This window comes from Zootermopsis nevadensis, unplaced genomic scaffold (assembly GCF_977971745.1).
Source record: "Zootermopsis nevadensis isolate Lab colony 2312 unplaced genomic scaffold, Znev_1.0 Znev_ptg000020l, whole genome shotgun sequence".
Lineage (NCBI taxonomy): Eukaryota > Metazoa > Arthropoda > Insecta > Blattodea > Termopsidae > Zootermopsis > Zootermopsis nevadensis.
The window spans coordinates 3,864,778-3,890,767 of NW_028259152.1; the positions used below are offsets into that span (position 1 = coordinate 3,864,778).

Here is a 25,990-nt window from a genome sequence, read left to right on the forward strand (position 1 = left end):
AGCTGACATTTACTGACCTCTCTATGCGCTACAGTACTTCATTAATACCCATGCTTCTCTTTATTCTGTATCTGGACCGAGAATTATAAAATTATGAACGAAAAAAAAGGAGTCGAGAACATAACAAATACGGATGGAGCCTAAAGGTTCCTGACGATTGTACATTGTAAACCGTAAGATTGTTTTATTGGGCTTCGTCTATCATCTAAATTATAAAATAAAATCACAATGTTTCGAAACGTTGTGATTTTGTTATTTTATAATCTAGATGATGGAAAAAGTCCAACAAAACAAGTTGACAGTTAAAAGCTACAGACTAGTTGAAATTAACACATTTTGATGAAGGTTTTAAATGTAACTTTCACGATTATGGAAGGTTCTAGTCTCATGATAATAAAAATATAAAGGATTATGCATGTGTGCAGCGCGCTCGTCAATCGAACTGAACCCAATCAGTCTGCTTCATATTATCATTTGCATAAAATCAAAACAAGATCGTCAGCAATTTTAAGAACATTAACAACACAATAAAATACTTAAATTAAGCAGGACAATAATTAGCTAGTTTGTCTGTAGTATTGAAACGATTGGATATTGTTTATAGAGGAGACAAAATAAGCAACATTATGAAGCACTGTTCTCGATAAAGTAACAACCCGTTTCTTTAAGATCCATTGCTCTCAAATACTGTATGGGGAACAAACACCAAAACACGCTGACAAGGAAACAAAGCAAAAGTCATATACAATTCAGTGTTGGGGCCAGAAGACAAAGAAGGAGAGATTTTTGTTCAATGCAAATGGGCTTAACCATCTCCGAGTAGAACTAAATCATCTATTACTTGGAAAATCCTACCCGGGGTAATCGTTACCCAGCTTCCTTCACGCGCGCGCGTTATCTGTTGGTGGCCTGCGGGCAGGATGAGTCTCCCTGTTGCCATGGCAACTTTACCCTGCATCTGTCGCTTGGCCACACTGTTGCACAGACAAGAAACTGCCAGTAGATAGATTTTAATGAGACACCTAGGCGTAAAACATTTAAGAAGGAATCAGTTAGAAGGGAAAATACATTTGTATTTTGCTCTCATGATTCCGTTACGATAAACAGCGCATAGTTCTTGAAAGCTAGCTTAGATTTTAAGAAACACTCTTTTGCCACACAAATAGCAATTAGCCGCCTTGGGCTAATAACAGGGACAACAGATCCTGCCTATATATCTAACTAAAGGTTTATAACCCATCAAATAACATCCAGTACCATATATTTCTCTTTTGTACTTGAACAAATAGAATAAAAAAAACTTGAATACAACACTAGTTGAAGGTGAGTAGTCAGTTTTATGTTCCGGCCGTTTTAGTGGAAAGAGCACCAGTTAGTTTGTCCACAGTAAAGGGGCACAGCTATCAAACTAGGGTATTTTAAAATAGATCTATTAATTCCCCATATAAATGTATGCAGATACTTTATTTTTATGTCTTCAGTTTGTTATAAAGTTGGCAAAAATGATATTTATGATCCAAAGAATTTTAGTGGGAAAATATCCTGGAAAACGGCCAGTTGGAAGACCGAAGAGAAGATGGGAAAATAAAATTAATTAATCCTAGTTAAGCAGGGTGTGAGGATGATTATATCCAATAGCGGATATTGATATCCATCAGTGTTGAAACTTCCGGTTGTGATAACAGAGAGTTAGTACAGGCACAGTTCCAGTTATGGACATAATGTGGCCGCCTAGATATGTGGCACACTGCACCAGTTAGACCCTCAGTTTCGAGCCGGCAGTTGGCTGGACTTTATAAAAATTTTGTTTCTCCCGCCATTTGAAAACATGCCGGATGAAACACGTAGCACATAAATACCGTCCCTGCTGTTTTGCGTAGGAAAACCACAAAGCTGCTTGCATTTGCTTTTTCTTCTTGGCAAGAAATACTTCCCCCTTCCCCACGATCTGTCAAACACATCAAGCAATTGATGAGCGTGGGCGTAGGTGGTCGCTAACAATAAGTTACTGAACTGGATATAGAACGAAACAATAAACACTCTCATTCGAGATTCAGTGGAGTTCATGATCATTGCTGGTGAGATATATGACATCACACCATCTAAATATTTGTAGCCGTATATTTGGCTTGGAAGCCATGTTGAATCTGAAGGTTACTCATGATCCTCGTTATCCACTTTAGCACCAGTGATCCTAATTTTGTAACTTGAGGGATACATTTATAACATAAAGGTGCATCTCCCATCTGCAAACAAACACAATTTGAAGATAACTGTCTTCTGGGATATTTCTCCTTGTAGTCTGTTAGAAACTGACTGACGTTTTGTCAGCCCTGATGATGGAGTGAACAAAACCCTTTGGAACATCGGTCAATTTATACAAGATTATACGGCAACATCTAAAAAGACAATGATTTTAACTCGTTACGGTGAGAACTTAAAATATCACCTAGCAAAGCACAGTTTGTGTAAAGGACGCTTTTCTAATGGAAAATTTTTGTTATACCAAAGACAGTCGTATAATATGCAAACCTAAAGAAATATAAACACTAGTTCTTCGCCTGATAGGATGACACACAAACAGGTTAATGGTTTAGTCGAAAAATAAATAGACATTTAAGCATGATCTTGGAGAGGGTCGATACTGATTACGTAATATATAGTAATTGCAAAATTAAGGGCGAGGCTGTAGTCACAAAGCAGACTGGTTAGATAGGCCTACTGAAAACTGATAAATTTAATGCCAATATCTGGGCCATGTATAAGTAAAAGAAGATTTCCAGAATAAAACTTCAACCAGGTTTGCAGTTTTTGGTAATCCACAATAAATTGAATAACGTAGTCACACTTACATTAATAAAGCCTGTGATAGTGCTCCAAAGATGGAAATAGTATGCAGAGAACACAAATGGCATAGAACAACATAAAAAAGTATCTTACAGATCAATAAATAAACTCTTTTCAAAGATATTATAAGATTAAGTATATAAACAGGACATAAAACTTAAATCATAATTAAGTCGTAACAAACCTAAACTACTTATAACGAATAATTGGAAAATGTCTGACAACTTAAGTAAGTCTAACACTAAATATATTTGGTCCATGACTAAATTATTGGTAACAATTTTTTGTAAATGCTTGAGTTATCCATTCCTTTTACAATGTACACAAAATAAGAGACTTGAGCGTGCCCGTCTACCCGTATGTATCAACTCCCTGGACGGATTTATATTAAAATTCATGCAGATATTGCTAATTCACGCAGTCTTAAATAGGCTATTAATAGCACTGCCTTTGTAACGTGTATATACTCTGCTTGTGGCCAGCTGGCCTAACTGTATTGTATAAAACATGCAGATGTTTTAACCGTGCATGTATTGATTCAATAGCTTCTGGAATGTGTAATATGTGGGAATGCAGTGTTTCAGATGGAAGTACTTTGACACGAATTTATTCAGCCCATCTTTATAGACACATTCTGAATTCCTGTTTTATTTCGTTCTTTACAACTAGATTTCACAAATCCGAATATTATTTTGTCATCAGATGGCCTATACAAATAACAGGCCATATAAAACAAACATAAAAACTGTTCTCTCGTGCCCACTGTACTCACAGTAATGAGCAAAAGTATTTAAAACGCGGCAACATGCTAACGCCTCAAAATACGTTTCTAAGGTAACCTGAACACAAATTCATATTCTATAAAGATAATTGTTTCCCAGGTTGTTGGGACGTGTAGTCTGGCAGATATTGACCGACGTTTCAGAGGTGCTTGCTGCCTCCATCGTCAATGCAATCGCCTTTTATACCATACCATACGGAGCAACAACCAGACAGACAGCCGTGAGAATCTTAAATCTTACAAATATTCTCTACTCAAGCCTTTTAAATTGCCTGCTATGATTGCAAGGTTAAATTTATAGCGTAAATTCGCAGCTTTCTTAAGTATAATCGTGGAACTTTTATTTTTCCAGTCGCATGAGGACTTCACTTTTCGAATGAGTTATGCACCACCGTATGAGACCCCGTTCATTAGAATACCAACTGTTGAAGTACTCTAGCAGAATTTCATATAAAGTTAATTACTGTAATTTGTAACCGTTCTGCAATTGTGAGCTTGGTTCCATATTGCCTAATTGGCACATCACTTCCTTACGCTCGTCAAAATAATAATATAACACACGGATATGTTATCGAATTTCGCCTTCTGAAAACACACGAAATTAATTAAAACTTCAAAATAAATTACTCAAAATTTTCACGAAACCTCCTGATTGGTCAACCACATTTCCTTTTTATTCAAGTAAATTATTTTGACTTTCATACCGCTGTTCTCACAGTCGTCAAAACAGACAGTCAACAGAAGGAGCAGACGTCTCGCAGTCGCCTGAGTGTGCAAGAAGACTTAATAGAACGCACACATATAAAATATTTTTGCAGAAAGAAAGCAGGCAGTCGCTTCTAAAGTGCTCCTCGCCCAGAACACAAAGTTCAGAGTCTACGGTAAAATGCACTGTGATAGGGCACTCAAATGTCATAAGCTAAGGTTTTCTTCAATCGATCTTTAGAAATAAGCGTGGTAAGGTGTACTAAGGTGTTCGGTTTCACTGTGGCAACTTACATGAATCACCTACTGTGACTTTCATACACTCTACCCTTTACCAATAGATTGCATTTATGGGTTTCGAATGATTCCCAGAATAAACAGCACTAGTTTCCCTAAAAACATTAATTCATTGACAATTTTTAATAAAGATAATAAATAATGTTTCGTTTCAGGTAGGAGATTTTTTTTAATAATATGTAGGTGCACTACGTACTTCAAAAGGTTAACAATTATCTTAACATCCATCCTTGAATATCAACGACCGAATCAGAACAATTAGATCTAATCCGTAGGCCTAATATTTATTTCTAAACTGTCATTGTTTACTCGTAGGAATTATAGGTGACTGAGTCAAAAATCTAACCAGCAACTACAATGTAAGCTCACTTGTATACCGCTTATAAATTAAAAAAAACAATGATCATAAACATTAGTGGTTTAAAAAGGTAGGAGAAATACCATGACATTTAGAGGCCATCAGATTATAAGAAAACCAGCAATTAAACACGTAATACAAATCCAGTTACCACAGCTGCCTCTTATATACATTACCACATGCGAAGTCATGCAAAAATATAAAAATTCTCAAAATTATACGCTTAAAAATAACGTCAGATTATGTTATGTTCATTATCACACTAAAGACATGGAGGTAACTGTGCAAAGTTCTCCAAATGACAGTCCATTAAATACTGTATAACGGCGTAATGCTAACAGCTCTACGGTAGAGCGGTCTGGACTAATGAATATGAATTACAAATCTAAAATCACGGTAGAATGATAAAACTCTTAGGATGGTCTGCAATATTTAAGGAAAAGACTACAGAAACCACATATCAGATAAACTCCAAGACCGAATGAATTTTCAGTGTCCGAAATTTTGGACTTATCAGAATTCAGCGAAACACTCCCACTCCACCACCAAATTAGTGAAAAACTATGTATGACATGAAACGAGGGGTGAACGTTGAAGGCAGCTAATGTAAGAACGAATCAACAAACTGCAAATCGCACCTAACAATTTGATGCCTATAATTTTCGTTCGCAGGTGGGCCCCCAAATTATTTTGTACGCAATTAGAAGCGTCGGTAACTTTAAAATATTTGCTGGCTGGGACAGCTGGTTTTTACTCACCTGATGAGGGAAAACAGCTGCTACTTCCTCTTCATTGTGGGCCATAATGGCGGTCAAAGGGCGCGGTCGGTTTTAACACAGTACCACCGCACATGTTCACAGGAACCAGGGCGGCATAAGTGGAGGGATCCACGACGTATCTACGTACACGTGGCAGTGATCAGATACTGTGTGGTGTAGCACTGGACACTTGTTGGATGTGGGATGTCACTGCTACTGAAATCTCATGGTGTCCGCTAGTGACTGGGTCCATGGGCCCTGTAGCAGTCGCCCCTAGCTTGCTGTGTCATGCGCACAACGGCACACTGAGGGGCGAATGCGTCAAACTTGGTTCGAATCCCGTCCTATCGTGATTTTACTCGGTCCCATAACTGGTCAGAGCAACATTCTCCCACTTGCCTTGCTGCTCATAATCATACTACTTACAATTCTGCAGTTGATTGAAATAATAAAATAACCACCCACTCTAGCAGTGGTCTTTGCCATGATGTCATACTTCGTATGGTAGGTCAGCGTATCTCAGCTACATAGTTACTGAAACAGAACAGGGGTGGGATTTTTTGACACGCCCATTACCCTGAACCAAAAAGATCCACAAAGGAACGGTAATCTGGATCCTAGGAACCCATGTGTACCAGTATAATGCGTTAGCACAGAGCTAAAATGCCTTTGTACTAAATGAAGACTTCAAGACCATGTGATTTTTATACTTCGAAACTAAATATGTCAGATAACTGGAGTAGTATTTTATAAAAACAAAAAATTGCAAAGAACGCATATGTGCATTTCGGTACAGAAAACACCCTTCCAGGTTTGTCATATTTGTCTTCGGTATAGCTTCCTATAGACCTTCGCTATCAGCAAGTATTATTCTAAATTAGATGTATCCAATGTACGAGGATGGGAGGTCAGTCTACTTCAAAGTATGCTCCTTCTGCACGTACAAACTTATTTCTCCGCTCTTGCCAGTGTTAGAAGCACCATACTTTATAAAAATCATAACAAGTACTCTTGCCTTCAGTGTAATGAACCATCACCTCCATCCAACTGAAACCATCCATTCGAATTTACTCTTGACAATCTGCAGACTTTATAATACCCCACTAGTAACTTCATACTGTTTCATTGCTTATTATTATTAACAACATTAACAGCAACGCTCGATACATTCGCAAATAACATTTGTGAGTCACTGGACGAGAGGTGAAGTTTAGGAATCACAGGCAAATTCAAGTGATGCTTCGTGACATAAATCATCATTCCGCTGACTGCTAGAAGTGTTATCAGTTCTATGATATTGTGGCAAATTGTAAATATGATCAAAATATAGACGTACAAAGCCAAAAAATATCGATTCAGTTTACGTTTATAATATCTGTCCCCCTGGGTACAAAATTCTTCCTGTACACAACCTCAGAACGCCCGCGTTCTGTCAAGACTCAACCAATCATAATTTTTCGCAGTCAAATACGCTCCGCAGAGAGCAGAGATGCTGACAATCCACTGCCAAGAAAATTCCCTGCCATTTATCGATTCCGAAAATTCATTGTCTTATCCAGTAGATCCCGCCTCTACAAATTATTCCGTGTATATTTTAGGAATCACATCAAGAATTTTAGGACAAATTTTTAACCTGAAAATGTGAACTTATGAGCTCCTCATTTGTCTGTTTTTTTTTCCTTTGAAACATTTGTTTTAGAAATTTGTTGCAAATGTGCTATTGAAACCTTCCTCTGATTTTCTAAATCAAGTGAAAACAAAAAAGCACTCACAAAATCTAAGATGGGAGAAACAATGATATTGCAATTAGGCAGCCTTATTTATTTGCCTTTTTAATATCCCTTTAGTATCTAATTAATTTTATTATATTCTTTAATCTTTCTTGTAATTTTTTTTTTGCTACTGTACTAGAAATTTGAGATACCAATTGTCAGGTATTTAAAATTTTAGATTTGTATCAGAATTATTCTATCGTATAGAAAATGTATCTTATCACGTGCTTCCCTATCGTTGCCATGATTGTGATTCTAAAATATACAATTACAGAGTTCTGTAAATATCCTTGTCCTTCTGTTAATAATACTTGATCATCAGCATAAACTATTACAGCTTTCATAATGGAGAGTTTTATTTTACAATTGCAGGCTCTGTCATTCTTATACTCATATATTGGCGACTCTGTTCGAGGTATGAAAATCCACAGATAACACCAAAACATTTAGGTATTTCCTATATTATTGTATTGGCTGTTCCATTCTAGGTATGGAAAATTAACAGCTAATTCCGATCTAGATGTCTGTCTGCCTAAAATAGGTTTAGTAATGGGCAGGTGATGGTTATCGGATGTCGGAACTAAATACTTTCGTTTGTACGTTTGTGTTGTTCTCTTAAGGTAATGTTTCTATGAGTCGCTGTCATATATTTCACTTGATTTAAAATTGTGTTCTTCACTGTTTTCTGCTTGATTTCACCTAAGACGATTACAATTATATGTTATGAAAATTTGCTTTTGAGTAAGAATTAGAATTAATTTACATTCCATAGATCCGTCGCTTTGACATGAGCCAAGGATTTAGAACATGTCATATCAAGTTAATGGAAATACGAGTGTATAAACCCGTGTCTGATGACAAAATAAATGTAGTGTGTCATTTGTAGTACAATAGGGAACCACCCTAAACATTAACAAACAAAAACTCTCAAAGCTGATTGCTAATTTCTATGTGGTGGAGAGAGTAAGCAAGAAAACTGCATTCTACTGTGTCCTGATCTTTAGCAGTGCTAAAATTTTCCCCATTCCTATCGACAATGGAGTGACAATTGAAGCTGTAGACATACTGCAGTGGTGGTGGTAGAAGTTAGGGTTAATGTCTAGCTTTCTTGTGGATTAGGTATCATTTTTGGATTATATGTTAGTTGGAATTAATTTTTTTTAATAAGATAGTATAATTTACGTGTGGTGAGAGGTTGTGCACCGAGTTCTGTTGATTCTTGGCATGGTTCAGCAGTGGGTTATTGTGAACATGATAATGAAGTTTGGGATCATTAAATGGTAGGGAATTTCTTGCACAGCTCACCAATTATCAGCTTGTAAAGGAGTCTCTGTGGTGTAGTTGGTTTGACAGATAGTATCATCATTGGATTGCTTTCAACAAGGTCAGAAACTCCAGATTTTCTCCAGGTCATCCCATTTTACTAATACTTCTTACAGAGTCATTGTATTGACACATAAGATTTTAAGCTTTTTGTGGTAATCTGAGTTTAGTTAATCTTTTTTAGGCAGTCAACTGTGTCAGAATGGAATGAATTTCTGATGTTTTGCGGCCTGTATCTGCCTCCATCATCACACTGATCCATGATATGTATGATTGCCCAAGAAGACTTCATTGTTTTTACATGTTCTGTTGAAGATCGCAGGAGTGATCCAGAGTGAAGGAGTCATGCCTCATGGCAGGCGAGGCTGTCTCTAGGGCATCTCTTACCTTAGCCTTCCAGAAGAAACAAAACTTGGAGTTGCAAAAGTTAAGGGAGCATCTTCATTTACAACTACAGCAGGATATTGGAAGGTCTGGAAACATTTATGCAATGCAATGTAGTATGACTCAAAAGAGTTCTGATGATGGTGCCTTACATTAACTATTGCTGTTTTTATGGACTTAATCTTTAGTTTATTATTCTAAAATGAGACAACTATGTTTTGGAAGCTGGCTCTGCTTCCATCTTTTTGTGCTTTGGAAATGTAATCAGTGCTGGCAGGTTAGCTGCACCAGGCCTGGAAGTAAGTTTACATAGTGGGTTTCCATAAATAGGAAGACAGGCTATGGCTGAATCAGTAGGATTGATGTCCCTCAGTGAAATTATATTGATGCTGACCAGCAGCTGGTTCAACTTTCTGCCGGGCATTACAACCCAATAAATTGAGTTGTGAGAAGTTATAAAGGTGAAGGAGGTTTAAAGAATGACCCTAGGGATCAGAGGGAGAGCAAACCTTAAATAGGATATTGGAAGTGTTGGAGGCATGCACATAAGGTTTTGGAATGTAGATTGGTGGAGCAAAGGTAGGATGGAGATTTTTAATGAGATTTTGGGTTCTCACAGGAGCAGATGTGAAAATGACTGACTTCTGGGATATTGTGGTATATAGTCTCATAGAAATTGACTGACATTTCAGTTGGCTTACTGCCTCCATCATTAGGATAATGATTCAGTTTTCTTCAAGACCACATGGTGCAATAGCACAGAAGACTGTTGCATAAAGAGATTTTCAGATTTTATTGTGAACAATGTCATATAGCAGGTATTGGTTAGAGCTGACTAGGGTATGAAATTTGAAAAAATAAAGGGATGTTTTTGGTGTACCAAAGTAAGAACTCATTTAAAAAATGAGGGGAAAATCCAGATGGCATAATAGTTAATGTAAAGTATTATTCATTCTCTTTTGGGAGAAATCTTTTTGATTAGGATCACAGATTAGAATATTATGGAAATGTGTTCCGGTTTTTTTAAGTCACCCAGGGGCTCCAAGTGATTCAACCCCAATCTTTTCAGCAAGGTGGATGAGATAGCTAAGTTATCCTATTGTTCTCTACATGTTATAATTTAAATTTTATTGAGTTGAATTCATTATGTCTGATTTGTATGTATGTTTTTGATTTCCATTAATTATATTTTATGCAATATATGTTTAAATTTGTTTTGTGTTTCATTATTTATTGTTTACAGATTTTCATATATTTTTGAAGTAAATCTATGAAAACTCAAGCTAATAGTCTGTTTTTGCTTATGGCAATAGGCTGGCAAAGTTGGTGAGTTATTTTGCAGTGTGTTCTGTATTCTGATGTACTTAACAATAGTGTACATTATTCTTATATCTAAAACAGTTATCATTGAGTATTTGTAGTGGTGAATATCAACGATGAAGCACTGTATTTAGAGAGTTGGGGGCCACATGAAAAGAAATGTACTCGTTATCCTTCAATGCTTGAGATACTTGAGTAACTTTTCTTATGGTTTTTTTTCTTTGTGGTTTGATCTGGACTCTGCAGAATCAAGTTTTATTTTTTTGGACAAAGATGTGTGGAAATTCAAATGATGTTTAAGGTCTTCACTTTCACTATAAAAACCATCTAAAATATATTAGACCTAAATTAAATCATGTTCTTCAGGAGAGACATGAATTGTGATTTTTTGGTTCTTCCATTGATACTCTGTGCTTGACTGTGCTGTGCTGTACTGTGTATGTCTTGCTTAAAAGTGGCTCCTGCAGTAGATTTGAATAGTTTGGTTCTTAATACTTTATTGGACAAGGAAACCTTATAGAAGTGGCAAATAATATCTGTGCTGTAATGGAGAAAATATTGTGGATTGTATGTAAATGCAATTGTTAGGAGAGGGGCTATGTGTATTTGGCATGACAAACATCTGTGGAGAATTGGTAAACAAATAATTTTGAAACACTGTGCATTGATCATGCCCTGGAGGTTATAAACATGTAGACTGCTATGATTCTAGCTAGTAGGCCTATTTATTCACTGAAGTGTTGGTGAAATGTGTCAGGTTAGAGTTTTCAATTCAAAAACTTATCTCCTGCCATGTAGTTTCCAGTTCACACAATGCTTAATTCTTTTATGGGTGCCATTTTATTTCGATAAAGCAGTATGATATGATTTCATATAAAATATTTGGCATTGATATAGGTTCTGCATATCAGTATACTGCTTAATTTGTTGATGGTGTAACATTTTTCTTATTTATTATGAAGTACTGAGGAAGCCACATTACAAAAAATTTAGAAGGCAGAGAGATGTAAGATTTGGGAAAAATGAAACTGCCTTAATGAGGCAGATTTTTCCAGGAATTCAGGTATACTCCAAGCCATAGGTTCTTTGCATCTATATAAAAAATAAAAGAACATGAGTTTTGGGGCTGGACCATTGTTGATCTCCAGTAGATTTTTATTGGTTTAACTATGATCTCACATCTCCATGTTGTTTTCTCTTGAAGTGGTTGTTATTAGTATCTTTGCATGATCATATGATCATTAGCTTTAATATTCTGCTATTGTGGGGTAGAAAAAATGGATCTTCTCATATTAGTCATTCTTGGGATGTTAACAGTTGTTTTTATGCTGTTATTTGACATAGAGTGCTGCATCACATTTCTCATGATATTTAATTGCATATATGTGATTTTTGATTGAGTGTCATGGAAGATGAAGTATCATGGATATACTCAATTGCCAACATTTTTATGAAACCTCCCACATCAGGATTTGCCTGACACTTTTGAAAAAGCTAGATGCCCAATGGTATGATTTCCACAAAATAGGTTATTTTTTTACATAGGATTCAGTACTTCTGTATGTGTCATTTCCTTATCTGTCTTATTTTTAAGGAATCGATTAATAACTGATATTTAAGACTTACTGTGCGAGGAAAGAATTGCATTTGTGAAACATTTTTTTAATGGACAAGCGTGAATCAAAATTATATCACATGACAACTTGTAGTTCTTCCATAAACATATTTTGTCCAGTCCATGAAGTAATTTTGATGATGAACCTTGGAGACATTACCAGGTAGACATGAATATGACCTCTCCATAAACACTATTTGTCTTATGAATATGCACATAAAACTGTGTGTGTTAAGTAAAAATAATCCTACTATCTTTATTTGCCTCTTGAGAGTAACATATTGATGAATCAAACATTTTGTATGTGTCACTGTGTATTCTTCATATGTGTTGAAAATTTGGTGAACCTGTACTTATTCTTCTTGGGCCAAATTATACAGCATAATCTTTGTACTTTAGTAAAACCAGATTGGTTGTTTTTTATTTCATATCTGAAGAGTATTAAGCTGTATATGTTAGTGGAATATGCTCACATTTTAAATACCTTAATTGTACTTATTTATATGATTTTTTAGAGTGATTGAAAACACCTCCAGTATGTCTGTCATCCCACATTTTTTTACATCTTTCACCTCAGAACATACTTTTCCTCGCCATCTACAATGTTTTTACTCAAAATGAAAGCTGAGGCATGCACCAGTCACATGTAGGCTACTGTGGCTTTGAAGGATGTAGGGTTTGAGGGAGAGGGGAGGAATAAAGGAAACATTAATGTGAATTGTTTTGTTAAATGTGTTCGCTCATGAAGAAAACCAATTATGAATTGACAAGCATTATGTATTAATTTGTGAGCTTGGCTATGCAAATCCATGCCTTTATTCTCCATCAGAAAACAAGGTTACTGCACTGCCAGGAACAGGTGTGAGCTTGCAGCAATGCATTTTGGTTGCTGATGCTTCTATCATGCAGTTTCTGAATCAACAGCTCCTGCTGCTATTCAGCAGACCTCCTTTGCCCACATTGGTCACTCACAAAGAGCAGATCTTGTTTGAGCCACCAATTATAGTGAAAATTTATATAGCACTACTAATTGATCAGGTAATTCATCTTGATCTAGGTTGTTCTGGAGTCTTTTCCCTTCCAGCTGTAATCTTTTCATTGTATTCTATTTATAACTACTCTTTTGAAATGTCCAAACTTCTATAATCTTTTTATCTCTTAACATTATGTAGGAGTATGTGATAGGATGGGTAGTAAAAAAGATTGTCCTACCTTTTGCTAACATGTCATGTGGTATAATTCTTTATCATTTGTAATTATCTCTTTTTTATGATGGAGAGTTGTTATGCAGAAGTGAAATTTACATTATATTTGTTGATGCAATTGTGGTTGATGTTCACATAATTAATTCAATTATTCACTTGATTTTGTTGATTCCTGTGTTTTTTAGTAAAATTGTTTATTCAACTTGTCAGTTTTATTTGTTGTAAAGATACTATATTCATAGTTTCCTTATCTCACAGAATCTACACTAATTCTTTATACTGCGACTTGGAGCTTGTATTTAGTTCCACATCAATTCAAACTCATCGAAGTATATTGCAAGTTAGAGCTGCTAGATTCTTCACAAAGTTGTGCGACGGTCATCCCACACCACATACTATATTTCTTGACAATTCTTCTGTGGATTATGTAGAAAGGTTTATAAGGTAAGGCATACAAACACATAACTTTGGTCATTGGCCACCTACTTTTTACAGAACAGTTTCCAGCATCTACTGTATTAATGTGCCACTGAAGCTAGGTACTGGTGTTGCCTTTGAACAACTTGTTTCTGTCGTCAGTTTCTACATTGCCTGCACATACAAGTCACTGCACTTTCCAATGTAAATATATTGGTTGTTGATTTCATATAGTAATACCAAAAATTGGAAAAGAAATAAAAGCAGATAAAACAACAAAACATGTTGAAAACTGTTTAAAAGCTGCATGGAAGTATTCTTGTGTGGGGTGATGTGATTTTGCTTTCATGCATGTGCTGTGTTATGAAGTGTTGTTTCTTGGCTTAGTATGACTGAATATTAAACAGAGTTATTTTGTAACATGACAGGATGCTTCAGTATAGAATTACTGGGAAAAGAACTTTGTATGAGTTTAAAACTATTTTTTTAATAATTGCAGGAGTTTGTACACAAAATGTGCTGTTATAGATGAAGAAGATGCAGTACAATACCTTGAAGAGCTCCAGGGCCAATCCAAAGCTGTTGTAGTGAATAACAACAGTAGCTGTGGTGATTCTGGTTTAAGTCCTGAATCAGATGTCTATGTAACACCAAATTCTTCACCTTCAGAAATTTACCATCATTTCGGTGTTACACAGAAACTTAGTTCAGGCAACATTAAAAGTGAATCTGCAGAAACACTTACCAACCTTCAAAAAACAAATCAATCATATTACACAATTGTGCCTGTGGAAGAAGCTTTTATTAAGGAAGATCATTACAGTAAGTCACTTGAAGGAGATATATTAGAAAAAGAATTAGCTGAACAAGATGAACTTCTGAAGTCCTTTCATTCAATCAAATCAAAGGAGGAAAAGAAAAGCACTACAAAGAAAGTCAGTAAACCAACATCCCTGCCATTCACTTCTAGTCAGTACACCAAAAAATATAAGCATGGTTGTGATATAACATATGCTCGATATAAGAAAGAAGGAAAAGATTTGTGGGAATCCAAATTATGGCCTTCATTTTGTAATAAGGAAGATTTGGCAAGTCTAAACAACAGTCAACCTGTTCACAAAGAACAAAGAAATTACAACTTTTTGAGGATAAATCCCCTGAAAAAGGACAAGTATTTAGTTGATAAGCTTGAAAGGAAGGAGATTACAATTCAGGAAGAGGAGGAAAAGGATTCATCAAAGGATCCATCAAGAGTTTTTGTAAATACATATTACTGTATTGAATTAAGGGACAGTGCCAGAAACTATGACATCCCTGAAGAAGAATACTTTATGGAGAGCCCAGGGGAGGGAATGGATTGTGAATTAGAGTGCTGCAAAAGGAAGGATATTACTTCTGAAGACTTATTGAACTTTCCTTGTAGCCCAGAGATGGACGCGAGTGGTGGTGGCCCAGATTCTGGCCTGGATACCAGTTCAACTGGATGTATGCCAGGTGGTGACTTCAGTAGTCCACGTGAACACACTGTTTCAGAGACTTCAGGAGTTGACCTAACTGAAGCGGCCATTGGTGAGGATATGCCCCATGATGGAGATGTTGAGGTTCTACTCCAAAAGCCTTTAAAATCATCAACTTCTTCTTCTGCATCATCTGATGCAGGCACCTGGGATTGTACATTTCCTTCCACTCAGCTTCATGATGCTCATGTAACAGAAGTGGACTGCATGGCAGGGTGTGATGTGCCATTGGATGGTAATAGTGAAGCTTTGAAGGAGTCATATGACAAAGGAACATACTCAGTAGGCACCAAAATAAGTCAGGATGAAACTGTTCTTTCGTATGCTGATGAATCACTAGCCCAAGGTGTATCAAAAATGAAAATTGATAGACCATGTGATATGCATCATGTTCAAGAAATAGTTCAGCTTTTTGATTCCAGGTTAACAGAAGAAAGTAAAAATGGTGCACACAGTAATGATGTATGTACATCAGAAGAGGTTCAACCACAAAACATTTCTTGTATTTCTTCTCTTAATCAATGCAGCAGTCAATTTGAAAGCAATATAAGTGGCTCTTCACCAACAGGCCCTGAATTCATTATGCAGGATATTTCAGTTCATCCTAATAGTTTGTCAGATAATGTTATTGAAACACTACCACTTAGTTCTGAGGATGCACATACCTGTAAATTGAGTTATCAGAACAACTATTTCATCAATGCTGCAGACTTGGTGGATGACAATGACATGTTGCTTCCACCCACTCCACTTACCTCTGAGCAACAAGATAATGTAATTACTGAAGCTGTAATTTCTGAATTGGAAACTGTACAGAAGTCTTTCAGTGTGGCTTCATCATGTGAAGAAAGTGTATCCACATGCGATATTGTTAATAAAGGCATAACAGATTGTTTAAACATCAAAACAAAATACACAACAACTGACATATTGCCTGTTGAAGCTCATACAGACACATTTTGTGAGGATGTAGTCCCATTTCTTTCTTCACATCTAACAATAACAGATGAAGAGTTAACTGTTAATAACTTGGAACATGTAACAGAAAGTAATTTTCAGATAGTAAATGAGGCTCCCACTTCTGACCCAATGTTTATGAAGATTACACCTTTTAGAGGTGGGAGTGGCAAACATGACTTCCATATGTCAAGTGGACAGGATATTTTTGCAGAATTTCAGAAGGAAATAAAAATGACAGAACATTTAGAGCCTCATGTAAACATCAGGAAACTTCATATGGGATGGAAACATACTGATCTATCCAGTTCAGATGATTTAAGTAATGGAGAAATCCAGTCATTGCCAACATACTTATGTTCTGACTCTGATAAGCCAAGTGTTGAAGAACATGTTGCAAGAGTGAACTCAAAAGAAAAAGATAGTGATTTATCTTCAAAAGAAATGTTAACTACTCAGGTTCTATCTGTAGGATTTAATAGCAAAGAAAGTGATGATCCAGAACCTGCATGTGGTCAGTTGGATGAATATAAAGAAGAGGAAACTGAAGCACGTCGGCCAAGTCTTATACGCAGGAACACTTTTGAATTGGATCCAGATGATGATCGATTGGCTCTGTTAAGACAGGAGTATGAACGTCGGCAGGGCAGTCTCTTGTTTCAAAGTTGCATTCCACAATTTTCAGGACATGTAACAGGGAGTGAAGGCTTTCGAGACACACAGAGTCTGCTGATGGTAACATCAAAAGATGAGGATGTAAATATAGATGAAACACATCAACTGTCTCTTCCATCAGTCACATCTGATGTTGCATCACTTGCAGAGACAGGATTATATGTATCAAATGGAAATGAAGAACAAGCAATGGCATCTGGAGCTTTAATAACTGATTCCAATCCAGTATTACCATCGCATGTTATTTCCAACCATGATATTCACACACTTGACTCTCTCACCAATGACAGACCTTTGGACAGTCTCTTTCACCCACAAATGAGCCATATCACGTTGTTAGAGCAGAGATCTAAAAGTCAGCAGTTTTGTGAGATGGTAGATCATGGGACAGAGTACCTAGAAGAAAAGAAATTGGTGGAAATTGATGATACCAGAAATGAATCTTACATGCAGAGTGACCACAAAAAATATGAACCTGAAGAAAAGAAAGATATGGAAAGAAACCAGATTGATGACTTAAAGAGAATGCCAAACAGTTTTGATAATTCAACAAAACCTGTGATATCAGGTGCTCTCACCTGCAGTGATGTAGTGGTTGATGAGAAACGATCATGTGACAGTCCCAAAAAGCAGAAGAGAACTGAATCAACACCAATTGTATCAGGGGGTGTTTCAAGTGTAGATTTTGTTGCTCCAGCTCGCCCCATCTTGGATAGCCCTATCATGGCCCGCAGAAAGACTGAGTCAGCACCAATTCTGTCTGGTGGTGTTACAGTAATGACAGAATGTGAACCAGAAAAAGTAGAAATAAAATCTTCTGCAAGTGTGGCTTCTTCTGTTAAGTCTGCATGGGTTGTGGACATGAGTGACTGCAGCAGCAGTACTTCTAAACCTCCCCTGGAATCCAGAAGACAAAAGAAGAATGATATGGTTGGCAGCACTGCACAGTCTGTTGAAGTCAGGAACATGTCACAGCACAAACAGGGTGAACGGAAAGCTACTGCTCTGGGGTTCTTTGTTGATTTGAAGGATTCAGCTACTGACTGTCAGATAAGTAAAAAACCCACAAAAGAAACTCTTAAAGACAAAGACCCTAAAAGTCATGATTCTTCTCCTGAGAGAAGAAATTCAGGTGTGGGTTTTTTTGTGGATTTAAAAGAACACAAAGAACCTACTGAGAAAAAACTGTCTGAAAGAAAAGAGACACTTCATCACGTGCAACAAGCTGATGAACCAAAATCTGTAACAAAAAATGCTTGTGGATTTTTTGTTAATTTAGATAAAAAGTCTGTAAATGAGCAAGCAGTTGAAAATAACAAGTTGCAGGGTGCAGATGATAATGATAAACATATTTCTAAAGAGAAAAAGAATACCCTATTCTCAATGTTCATTAATATTGGTGATACTAGTGTTCAACAGGAATCTTCTGTTGATACCAGCCAGGGTAAGGTGTCTTCCCCACACCTTTCTTCTCATAAAAAATTAGGATTTAGAGGTCAAGCAGAGACAGTTTCTGGCTCTGATCCTAGCCACACCAGTGATAATACTGCTATGTATTTAGATGCCAATGTTGAAAAATCAGCACCAGTTACATCTGCATCCCAGGATGAAACAGTACATAGAAAGCAAGGCTTCTTTATGTTTATTGAAACAGAATCACCCGTAACAAGACGTAAAACCTTGCCATCAGGTCTGAGGCCAAATTTAAATAGACATTCTTGGAATTTAGAACCTCACATTGGTGAACAAGGAGACTCCCAACATAAGGGTAATGGGAGAAAGCATCATGAACGTGCCCATAGTTTGTCTGTGGACAGAGGCAGTGTATGTAGCCCTTCTGATGAAAGCAGATCATCTAGTTCCACATCTCTTGCTAAGGGTAAAGTGAGGAGCAGCAGTCAGTCACTTCATGAAGCAGCTGCATCTTCAGACCAAGGCAGCCAAACACAATCTGGAGATGGAATGTTTGTTAAACAAATGTCTTCTTCAAGTCATAGGCAGCCATCAATGAATTATGATCAATTTCCTAAACATACTCTGAGCTATGAAGGGAAATCAGAAAGTAGCAAAAAAACTGTGAATGTAGACACAATTTCAGATGGAAAACTGTTAGATGGAATGGATTCTCAATTACCAGACAGTTGCACAGTTGAAAGATATTCTCATTTACAGAAGAATTCTGCTGAATCAAATGGTGCTAGTGATAATAGCACAACACACACAGATTCTGACGCAAAAAGCAGGGATTTAGGTATAACAGTAAAGGAGGGATCTGATCCTTCACATCAGAATGTTGCAGTGATTCAAGAGGAAACAGATGATGTATGTAATAATCTGCCAGAAACTACAAATTTTCAGCAAACAGATATTGTTGAAGATTTAGTCACTGATGGACATAATTTTGTTGAAAAGAACGTTACTATCATAGCTTCTATAGAGAGCGAAACTTTGTCAAAGGGTTCTTGTATAGAAACAGAATCCAAGTCTTTGGAAACAAGTTTTGTTAAACTTTCAGATTTGGACAAAGAACCACCCAAGGCAATGACTACTACCACTGATAGTAGTGATGTACTGCCTTCATTTGCCACAGCCAATAGGATGACTCGTAGTATTCCTGAAACATCATGGATTGAGAGTAAACTTCTTATGACACGCTCTATTGGGGGTGGCACCAGCAGCAGGTCATTGAGTCGTTTATTTCCACACTTGCATACCACAATGACTGCCACATCAACTCCATCAAACATAGGTAGAAGCAAGTCACCAAGTGCTCAGCCGGATGCAGATGACAATGATGCTCAGATTTCAGAGACATCAGACCTGAGCAGCATGCAGAGCAGCATGGGACCGTCAGGTCTCGGTAAGTTATTTATTCTCTTAAAGTTGATGTATAGTATGCATAAGGGGGAATATGATTTCATTGAGGAAACTGTAAAAGACAGACTTGGGTGTGGGTTAAATGAGAACTGGATCATAATGGAATATGTTGTGCTGACATAAGTGAATTGTGTTGGCTAAGGATAGTTATTTATATATATATATATATATATATATATATATATATATGTGTGTGTGTGTGTAGAGGGGGGGGGGGGTTGATGATGCAGCCATTTATGAACTGAACAATAGTAATGTGTGGGATATATACTGTTATTCATTATAGTAGTGGTTTCCATTAAATTTGAAGATTTCTGTCTTCTGGGTTGTTGCGCTGTGTAGTATGGTCGATGTTTACCAACGTTTCTGAGGTCATACTGCCTCCGTCATCAGGGACTACACAGCGCAACAACCCAGAAGACAGAAATCTTCATACTCACCGCTGTGAAAACCTCAAATCTTCCATTAAATTTCTTTCCATATAAAGCTTTTTCAAAATTAATGCTTTATAAATATCAAGATATTATGATTGACATTTACATGAACATTTTGTTATAGAGGGCAGCACTGAGGAGACTGATGCCTCATCTTCATATGCAGGTCGTAGTGGCCCGGTTTCAAGACTAGGAGAAGATTTGCTCAGAATGTTTCTTGAAGAAATCAATCCTGATGTGACAGTGGAGGTTGGAGGCCGGAGATTGAAAGCTCATAAGTGTATTTTGTCCTCCCGCTGCCAGTACTTTGCAGCAATATTTAGTGGTGGCTGGGTGGAAAGTGCAGGAAATGTCATATCCCTTCAGGGGTAAGTAATGTTATAGAGGAACCCATCTCATTGTCTTTAATGTTCTAACAAGTGACACCAAATAGCAATACGTGGTTCTTTTAACTCAAGTACAGTGAATGTGGATGCATAATGATTGGATGTCCATAATTATTTAAATTTTTGTTCCTCAAGTTTGTGCAGTGATGTGTCCTCTCATCCCATAAAGATAACAATCAGTCTATGCATAAATTATCTAGATATGAGATTGTATCTCCTTCCATGAACCTAACATAGAGATGACATCTGGTCTGTGGGAATTATTTAGCATGGTTGCCTTGAATCTCATATTAAAGATGAAAAGATTTGGTGGATGGTAGTTTATTTACTGAACGTTAATGTTGGTGAATGCAGTATTTGAATTTTTTGTCTGCGCTTATGACTCAAACAGACTGCTTGTGTCATAATGATTAAAAGTATTCTTGATAAATATTCAGTGATTTTTTTGTACACATGACTTTATTGATTTGAGAAAATTCAAATCATTAAGTAATTAAACAAGTATTAATTGACAATAACTGAATGTTCTTGTAATTGAAAAACATAAAAAAGATACTGTACAGATGAAAATAAATCTGAACTCTCTAGTATTATAAAAGAATAACACTAAATCACAGATACATATCTTTGAATTTATTTTTTATAGGTCCATTTCTAAACTTTAGTACTGAGAAGCTGTTGATATCTGGAACATCAACAGGGCTTCATGCACATGTCTAGGAGTTTTGACTGGGATCATAGCCTTGCATTGGCCACTGAACTAGCATACAACTTATCAAATCATAACTTAAAATATCTCCATAGGAAATACCACTAAGGTTTCTGATGAACCTGACTAAAATACAAGTAAAAAGAGATGTTGCTAGTACTGCTGAAATCATTGGCACAGTACATGTGCTCTTGTGGAATGGTGTTTCACAGAATTTTATGATCTCCAAAGAAATGTTATCACCATATGTAGGGAATATTTATGTTGAAGAGAATATCACTTTAGAGAATTGTGTATATGTTGGATCTGTTTTCATATTGAATGTAAATAGCATGTGTTGTGCACACCTAACAAGCTTACACTGGTAAATTTGTGTATGATGGTAATTCAGTATGAAAGAGTGAACTTTCCTACAGAATAATTTTGTGATGAATAACGTGTGTCTGTAGCTGTACAGTAATAAGAAAAATACACATTTTCAGGTTTTTCAAAGATCACATAAATAGTGATGAGGCCTTCCCACAGTGAAATAGTGACAATACTGTTAATCATTTCCGTACATTGAATCATTAATCTATAGTTTGATGTTAAATTTGGTAGTGCTTTGACTTTAAACCAGTGGCTCTACAGGAGTACTTTCACACCCTTTTTGAAGATACGTACCTTTTCTTTGTGGGTATCCTAGAAACTCTTAAAGCAATGGTTTCAACAAAGTGTGCCATGGCCCACACATCCTGGACTACTGTAGACCTATTTTCTCCTGGGTACCTCATTTCCTGAGGAACTGAATTTGACAACCCTTCTCATTCTCCAAATATTACATTACTAGATGCCTATGCAGATTTTTAAAAGAGAATGTATTTTATGATGACATCTATAAATTACAAGACCTGTAGCAAAACAAGTGACCATAAACTTTCAAATGAAATATTTTTATAGTTATTAGAACATTAATTGTTCATACTGCATAGTGTATGAACCTTCTGAGTAAGAATCAAGATAAATCCTTTTCAATTTTCTCTATATGACTTCTTGCCCCAAAACATAGCTGTACTTCAGACTTTCTTTTTAGAGTAACATATTTTGCCATTCATTAGAGCAGAACAAAACTGTTGTGATATCTTCATTGAAATGGTTAATGGCTTTATTGATGAGGTAAATAAAAGAATTCAGCATCAGTATACTGTGAGCACTTCTTTCATCTTGCAGGTTTTCTTACAATGCTGTCCATTTTGCATTATGCCATATCTACAGTGGAACCAGCAACATTCCAGACACTATCAGTATTGTCGAATTGGCAACACTGGCTGATATGCTGGGTCTTGAAGGACTTAAAGAAGTTATCATGTACACACTCAAAGTAAAGTACTGTCATTTCTTCCACAAGGTAAGTATTGGTAATTGATTAATGAAATCATGGTTATGTTTGAAGGCTGTGATGTGCTTTATTGAGTGTGTATGTTGTTTCAGCCATGCACAGTGTGTGCTGCAGGGGTGCTGGAATGCCTCCCACTTGCTGCAGCCTATGGTCTTGATGAAATATATCGGAAGAGCCTACGTTGGATTACCAAGTACTTCGTAAGGATTTGGCCAACTAAAGGATTTGCTTCACTTCCCAGAGAACTGATTGATAAATGCTACCAGCAACATGTTGTACACATGGTAAGTTAGTTTCCATTATTGATTGTGTTAAAACAGAACAAATCATTATCTCTCAGACATTAAAAGTGCACTCAGAAAATTCAAGCAAAATACAGAGACAAAAGGGAAAGTTCTACTAATGCCCATTTGTAAGGTAAAATATATAGCTTTTGTATGTTGTTTGGAAATAGGTCTGAGGATTTATACTTAAATCTACAAATTGCTGTAGGAAGTGTAATATTTACTTGCATCATATTCAATTCTTCATCTTTTGGACAGACACTATAATTCAATTTGTTTCCTTATAACCTCTTTATAACTGACTAAAGCATTTAGAGCATCGGTATTTAACTGTGTAGACACTTTAGAGTAATTAATTTTAATTGAATTTCCCATTTTGTTTGTTTTATGGTACTACAGTATGTGTATTTTACCTGTTAAATGGATGTAGTATTAAATATTTGCTCTTGTCATGATATACATAATGCATACAAACTGTCATACTGTTGGGCATTCTTTCCATACATGTATGTAAGAGAAGGAAACTTGCTGGGAAGTATAGAAGGCAAACACAAATGTTTGGTAGAACTAGAAATACACCCAGGGCAGAATATATGATATAAAGGAAAAGCCTTAGTGAAGTGACAGTGAGTGTTATAATATGTAAGATTTGAGGTTTTCACAGCGGTGAGTATAAAGATTTCTGTCTTCTGGGTTGTTGCGCTGTGTAGTCTGGTCAATGTTAACCAATGTTTCATTGCCCGGATGACGGAGGCAGTATGATCTCTGAAACGTTGGTTAACATCGACCAGACTACACAGCGCAACAAACCAGAAGACAGAAATCTTCAATGTTATAATAGTGGGACTAGTTGAAAGAAATGTGTTGCTTATATGTATTATCTGGAAAAAAGTAAGCCATAGTAACTTGAAGAGGAAATAATAATCTTGGTCACATTTGAAAATGATAATAAGAAACAACATACAAGTTACAGAGATATAATGTTAAATTCTTTAAGGAATCTTATTGGCAAGGGCAAGATAATATTGTATAAAATCAGTCTTACGTAGCTACTACTAAGACGTGCAGCTGAAACATAAACATGGAAGCAAGAGATACTTGAAAAAGACAACAGACTACATAGTTAAGGTTCCTGTGGAGCATGGTTGGAATAAGATAGATTTTGGTAATAGAATGGTGGAGGGATTTGAGTTAAGGCTTTAATTAGTTATTAGTTCTTGTATGTTTTGTTTGTAGACTGTGGACAACATTCTAGAGACAGTGATGTGCTGTGACAAGCTTCTAGCTACTCTCCCTAATGTTCGTTGGGCAGAACCTGTGTTTGGCATAACTTCACAACTCCTGGAGGCTTCAATCAAATTTATTGCTAATAACTTCTGTGGTGTTCTCAGCAATGACAGGTATATTTACTGAATTTGGTTGAAGAAAGACAATTGTTATTACTATTTTCACTTTGTCAGAACAACATTTAGTCTGTAACCTTTAAGTACCAGACATTTAAACCACCATATCTCCTGCTGGCCCGATTTAAATCTCACAGTTACGCTGCAGTGTGCATGTTTTCAATAAAACATGTATCTATTGTAAAACCCCACATACAACAATGAAATAAATTACACATTGTTCAGAAGCTGTTCCTCAAGCTGTCACTATTATGTGATCATATGGACTGGATTTAACTGACTGAAGATGTTTTCCAGTGGCAGGTTGTGAACTTCACAGTCCATAAAAGGCAGGTAATTTTTTGACTAGCCAGACAACTATTATTAACTTTTCAATGAAGATACTGTACCATAAGGTCAGTAATTTAAGGCGACTTCCCAAATTGTATTTTACAATATTTATGATAAAATTCATTGTTATTGTGTGCTTCATGCATGAAATAAACACATGATGTGGTTGTCCTGTCTCTTCGTATGTTTGATCTCCAATGTTGTTATACTTACTTTATTGAAGTCAACAGTATCAGTTTCCACTAAAGGGCCAATTATACAAAAATGTATACATGACATAAGATGTAGAACTCATTAAAATTTGCAGTAATTTCTAGTTTCAGCAGTTTTTACATGATGTATAATGAATTAAATAAGTTAAAGAAGTAGTTTTTCTCTGTGCAATATCATATGTGTCATTTATTAGCTCTGCAACAATAGATTTGTGTATGATTCTGTTTGATTGCTAAGTGTTATAATATGATGTGGATGGGATTTTGTTGGTATGAAGTAGAGTTCCATCTGAGCAGTGATTTTTTATATCTATGAATTAACCACTAATAAAAATGTCATTTTCCTTTTAGCTAGTTTCCATTGCACTTTTAAGTAATCTGACCATTAACATACTGCTTAGAGTACTGTAGAAACTTCATAGAGATTTTCTCATTGTAGCTTCTTGTCACTTGGAAAGGAATTGAGTTGGAATATTAGTCGTTTAGAGGATAGCTTGATGGCTGCAACAGATCGCCTGCCAGCTGATCAGGCTTGCCAGAGTCATGCTCACCTTCACAGCATCCTCCCAGTAGCACAATCACCAGAACCGCTACCTGAGATGCAGTGGAGCCCTGTAAGTACATTACAGAGTGACTGTAGAAATAAACAAACATGTAACAGTTCTCTTAAAGATTGTGAAAATGGTCGGACAATGTCTATTGCCTGAAGTATTTGATCCTCTAAAATATTGAGTTTTATGTTTCATATATACCCTAGATTATGTATGATGCCCTACATAATCATGTAACAAAATTATCCCTCCTCTTCACTTTTTTTCTTTGTTTTAGCTTCGCAGTTTGTTCTGTGTTTATCTGCTCTTTTGGACTTTGCCCATCACCATATTTATAATAATCTTTTGTATTTTCCTTCAAACATCCTTATTTCTTCTTCCTTTTAGTATATAATGTAGGCAGTATAAATTAAAAGTAATTAGAGTGAACTGAAGTGAATATTTTATACATATGTAGATTCTGACTTTTTCATTCTAGTATTAATTTTGTGATAC

The 25,990-nt window shown here is 36.2% G+C and overlaps 2 protein-coding genes across 4 annotated transcripts in view; one reads left to right on the forward strand and one right to left on the reverse strand.

Moving 5' to 3' along the window:
* Nucleotides 1-6,017, reverse strand: part of LOC110841402 (melatonin receptor type 1A) — a 29,170-nt gene extending 23,153 nt beyond the window's left edge. Inside the window, exon 1 of the mRNA XM_022086917.2 lies at nucleotides 5,747-6,017. Within this exon, the coding sequence (XP_021942609.1) occupies nucleotides 5,747-5,791 (45 nt within the window). The 5' untranslated portion in view covers nucleotides 5,792-6,017. The remainder of the gene's footprint in view (nucleotides 1-5,746) is intronic.
* A 1,952-nt stretch (nucleotides 6,018-7,969) lies between these two features.
* LOC110841423 (uncharacterized) overlaps nucleotides 7,970-25,990 on the forward strand; it is a 29,723-nt gene continuing 11,702 nt past the window's right edge. The window contains exons 1-9 of one of the 3 annotated variants that reach the window (XM_087352116.1): nucleotides 7,970-8,138; nucleotides 9,026-9,312; nucleotides 13,624-13,809; nucleotides 14,282-19,791; nucleotides 20,367-20,610; nucleotides 22,547-22,724; nucleotides 22,808-22,999; nucleotides 24,236-24,399; nucleotides 25,384-25,558. In XM_087352116.1, coding sequence (XP_087208242.1) covers nucleotides 9,194-9,312; nucleotides 13,624-13,809; nucleotides 14,282-19,791; nucleotides 20,367-20,610; nucleotides 22,547-22,724; nucleotides 22,808-22,999; nucleotides 24,236-24,399; nucleotides 25,384-25,558 — 6,768 coding nt within the window. In that variant the 5' untranslated portion in view covers nucleotides 7,970-8,138; nucleotides 9,026-9,193. The remainder of the gene's footprint in view (nucleotides 8,139-9,025; nucleotides 9,313-13,623; nucleotides 13,810-14,281; nucleotides 19,792-20,366; nucleotides 20,611-22,546; nucleotides 22,725-22,807; nucleotides 23,000-24,235; nucleotides 24,400-25,383; nucleotides 25,559-25,990) is intronic. The other 2 variants (XM_087352117.1, XM_087352118.1) reach the window with 2 other exon arrangements.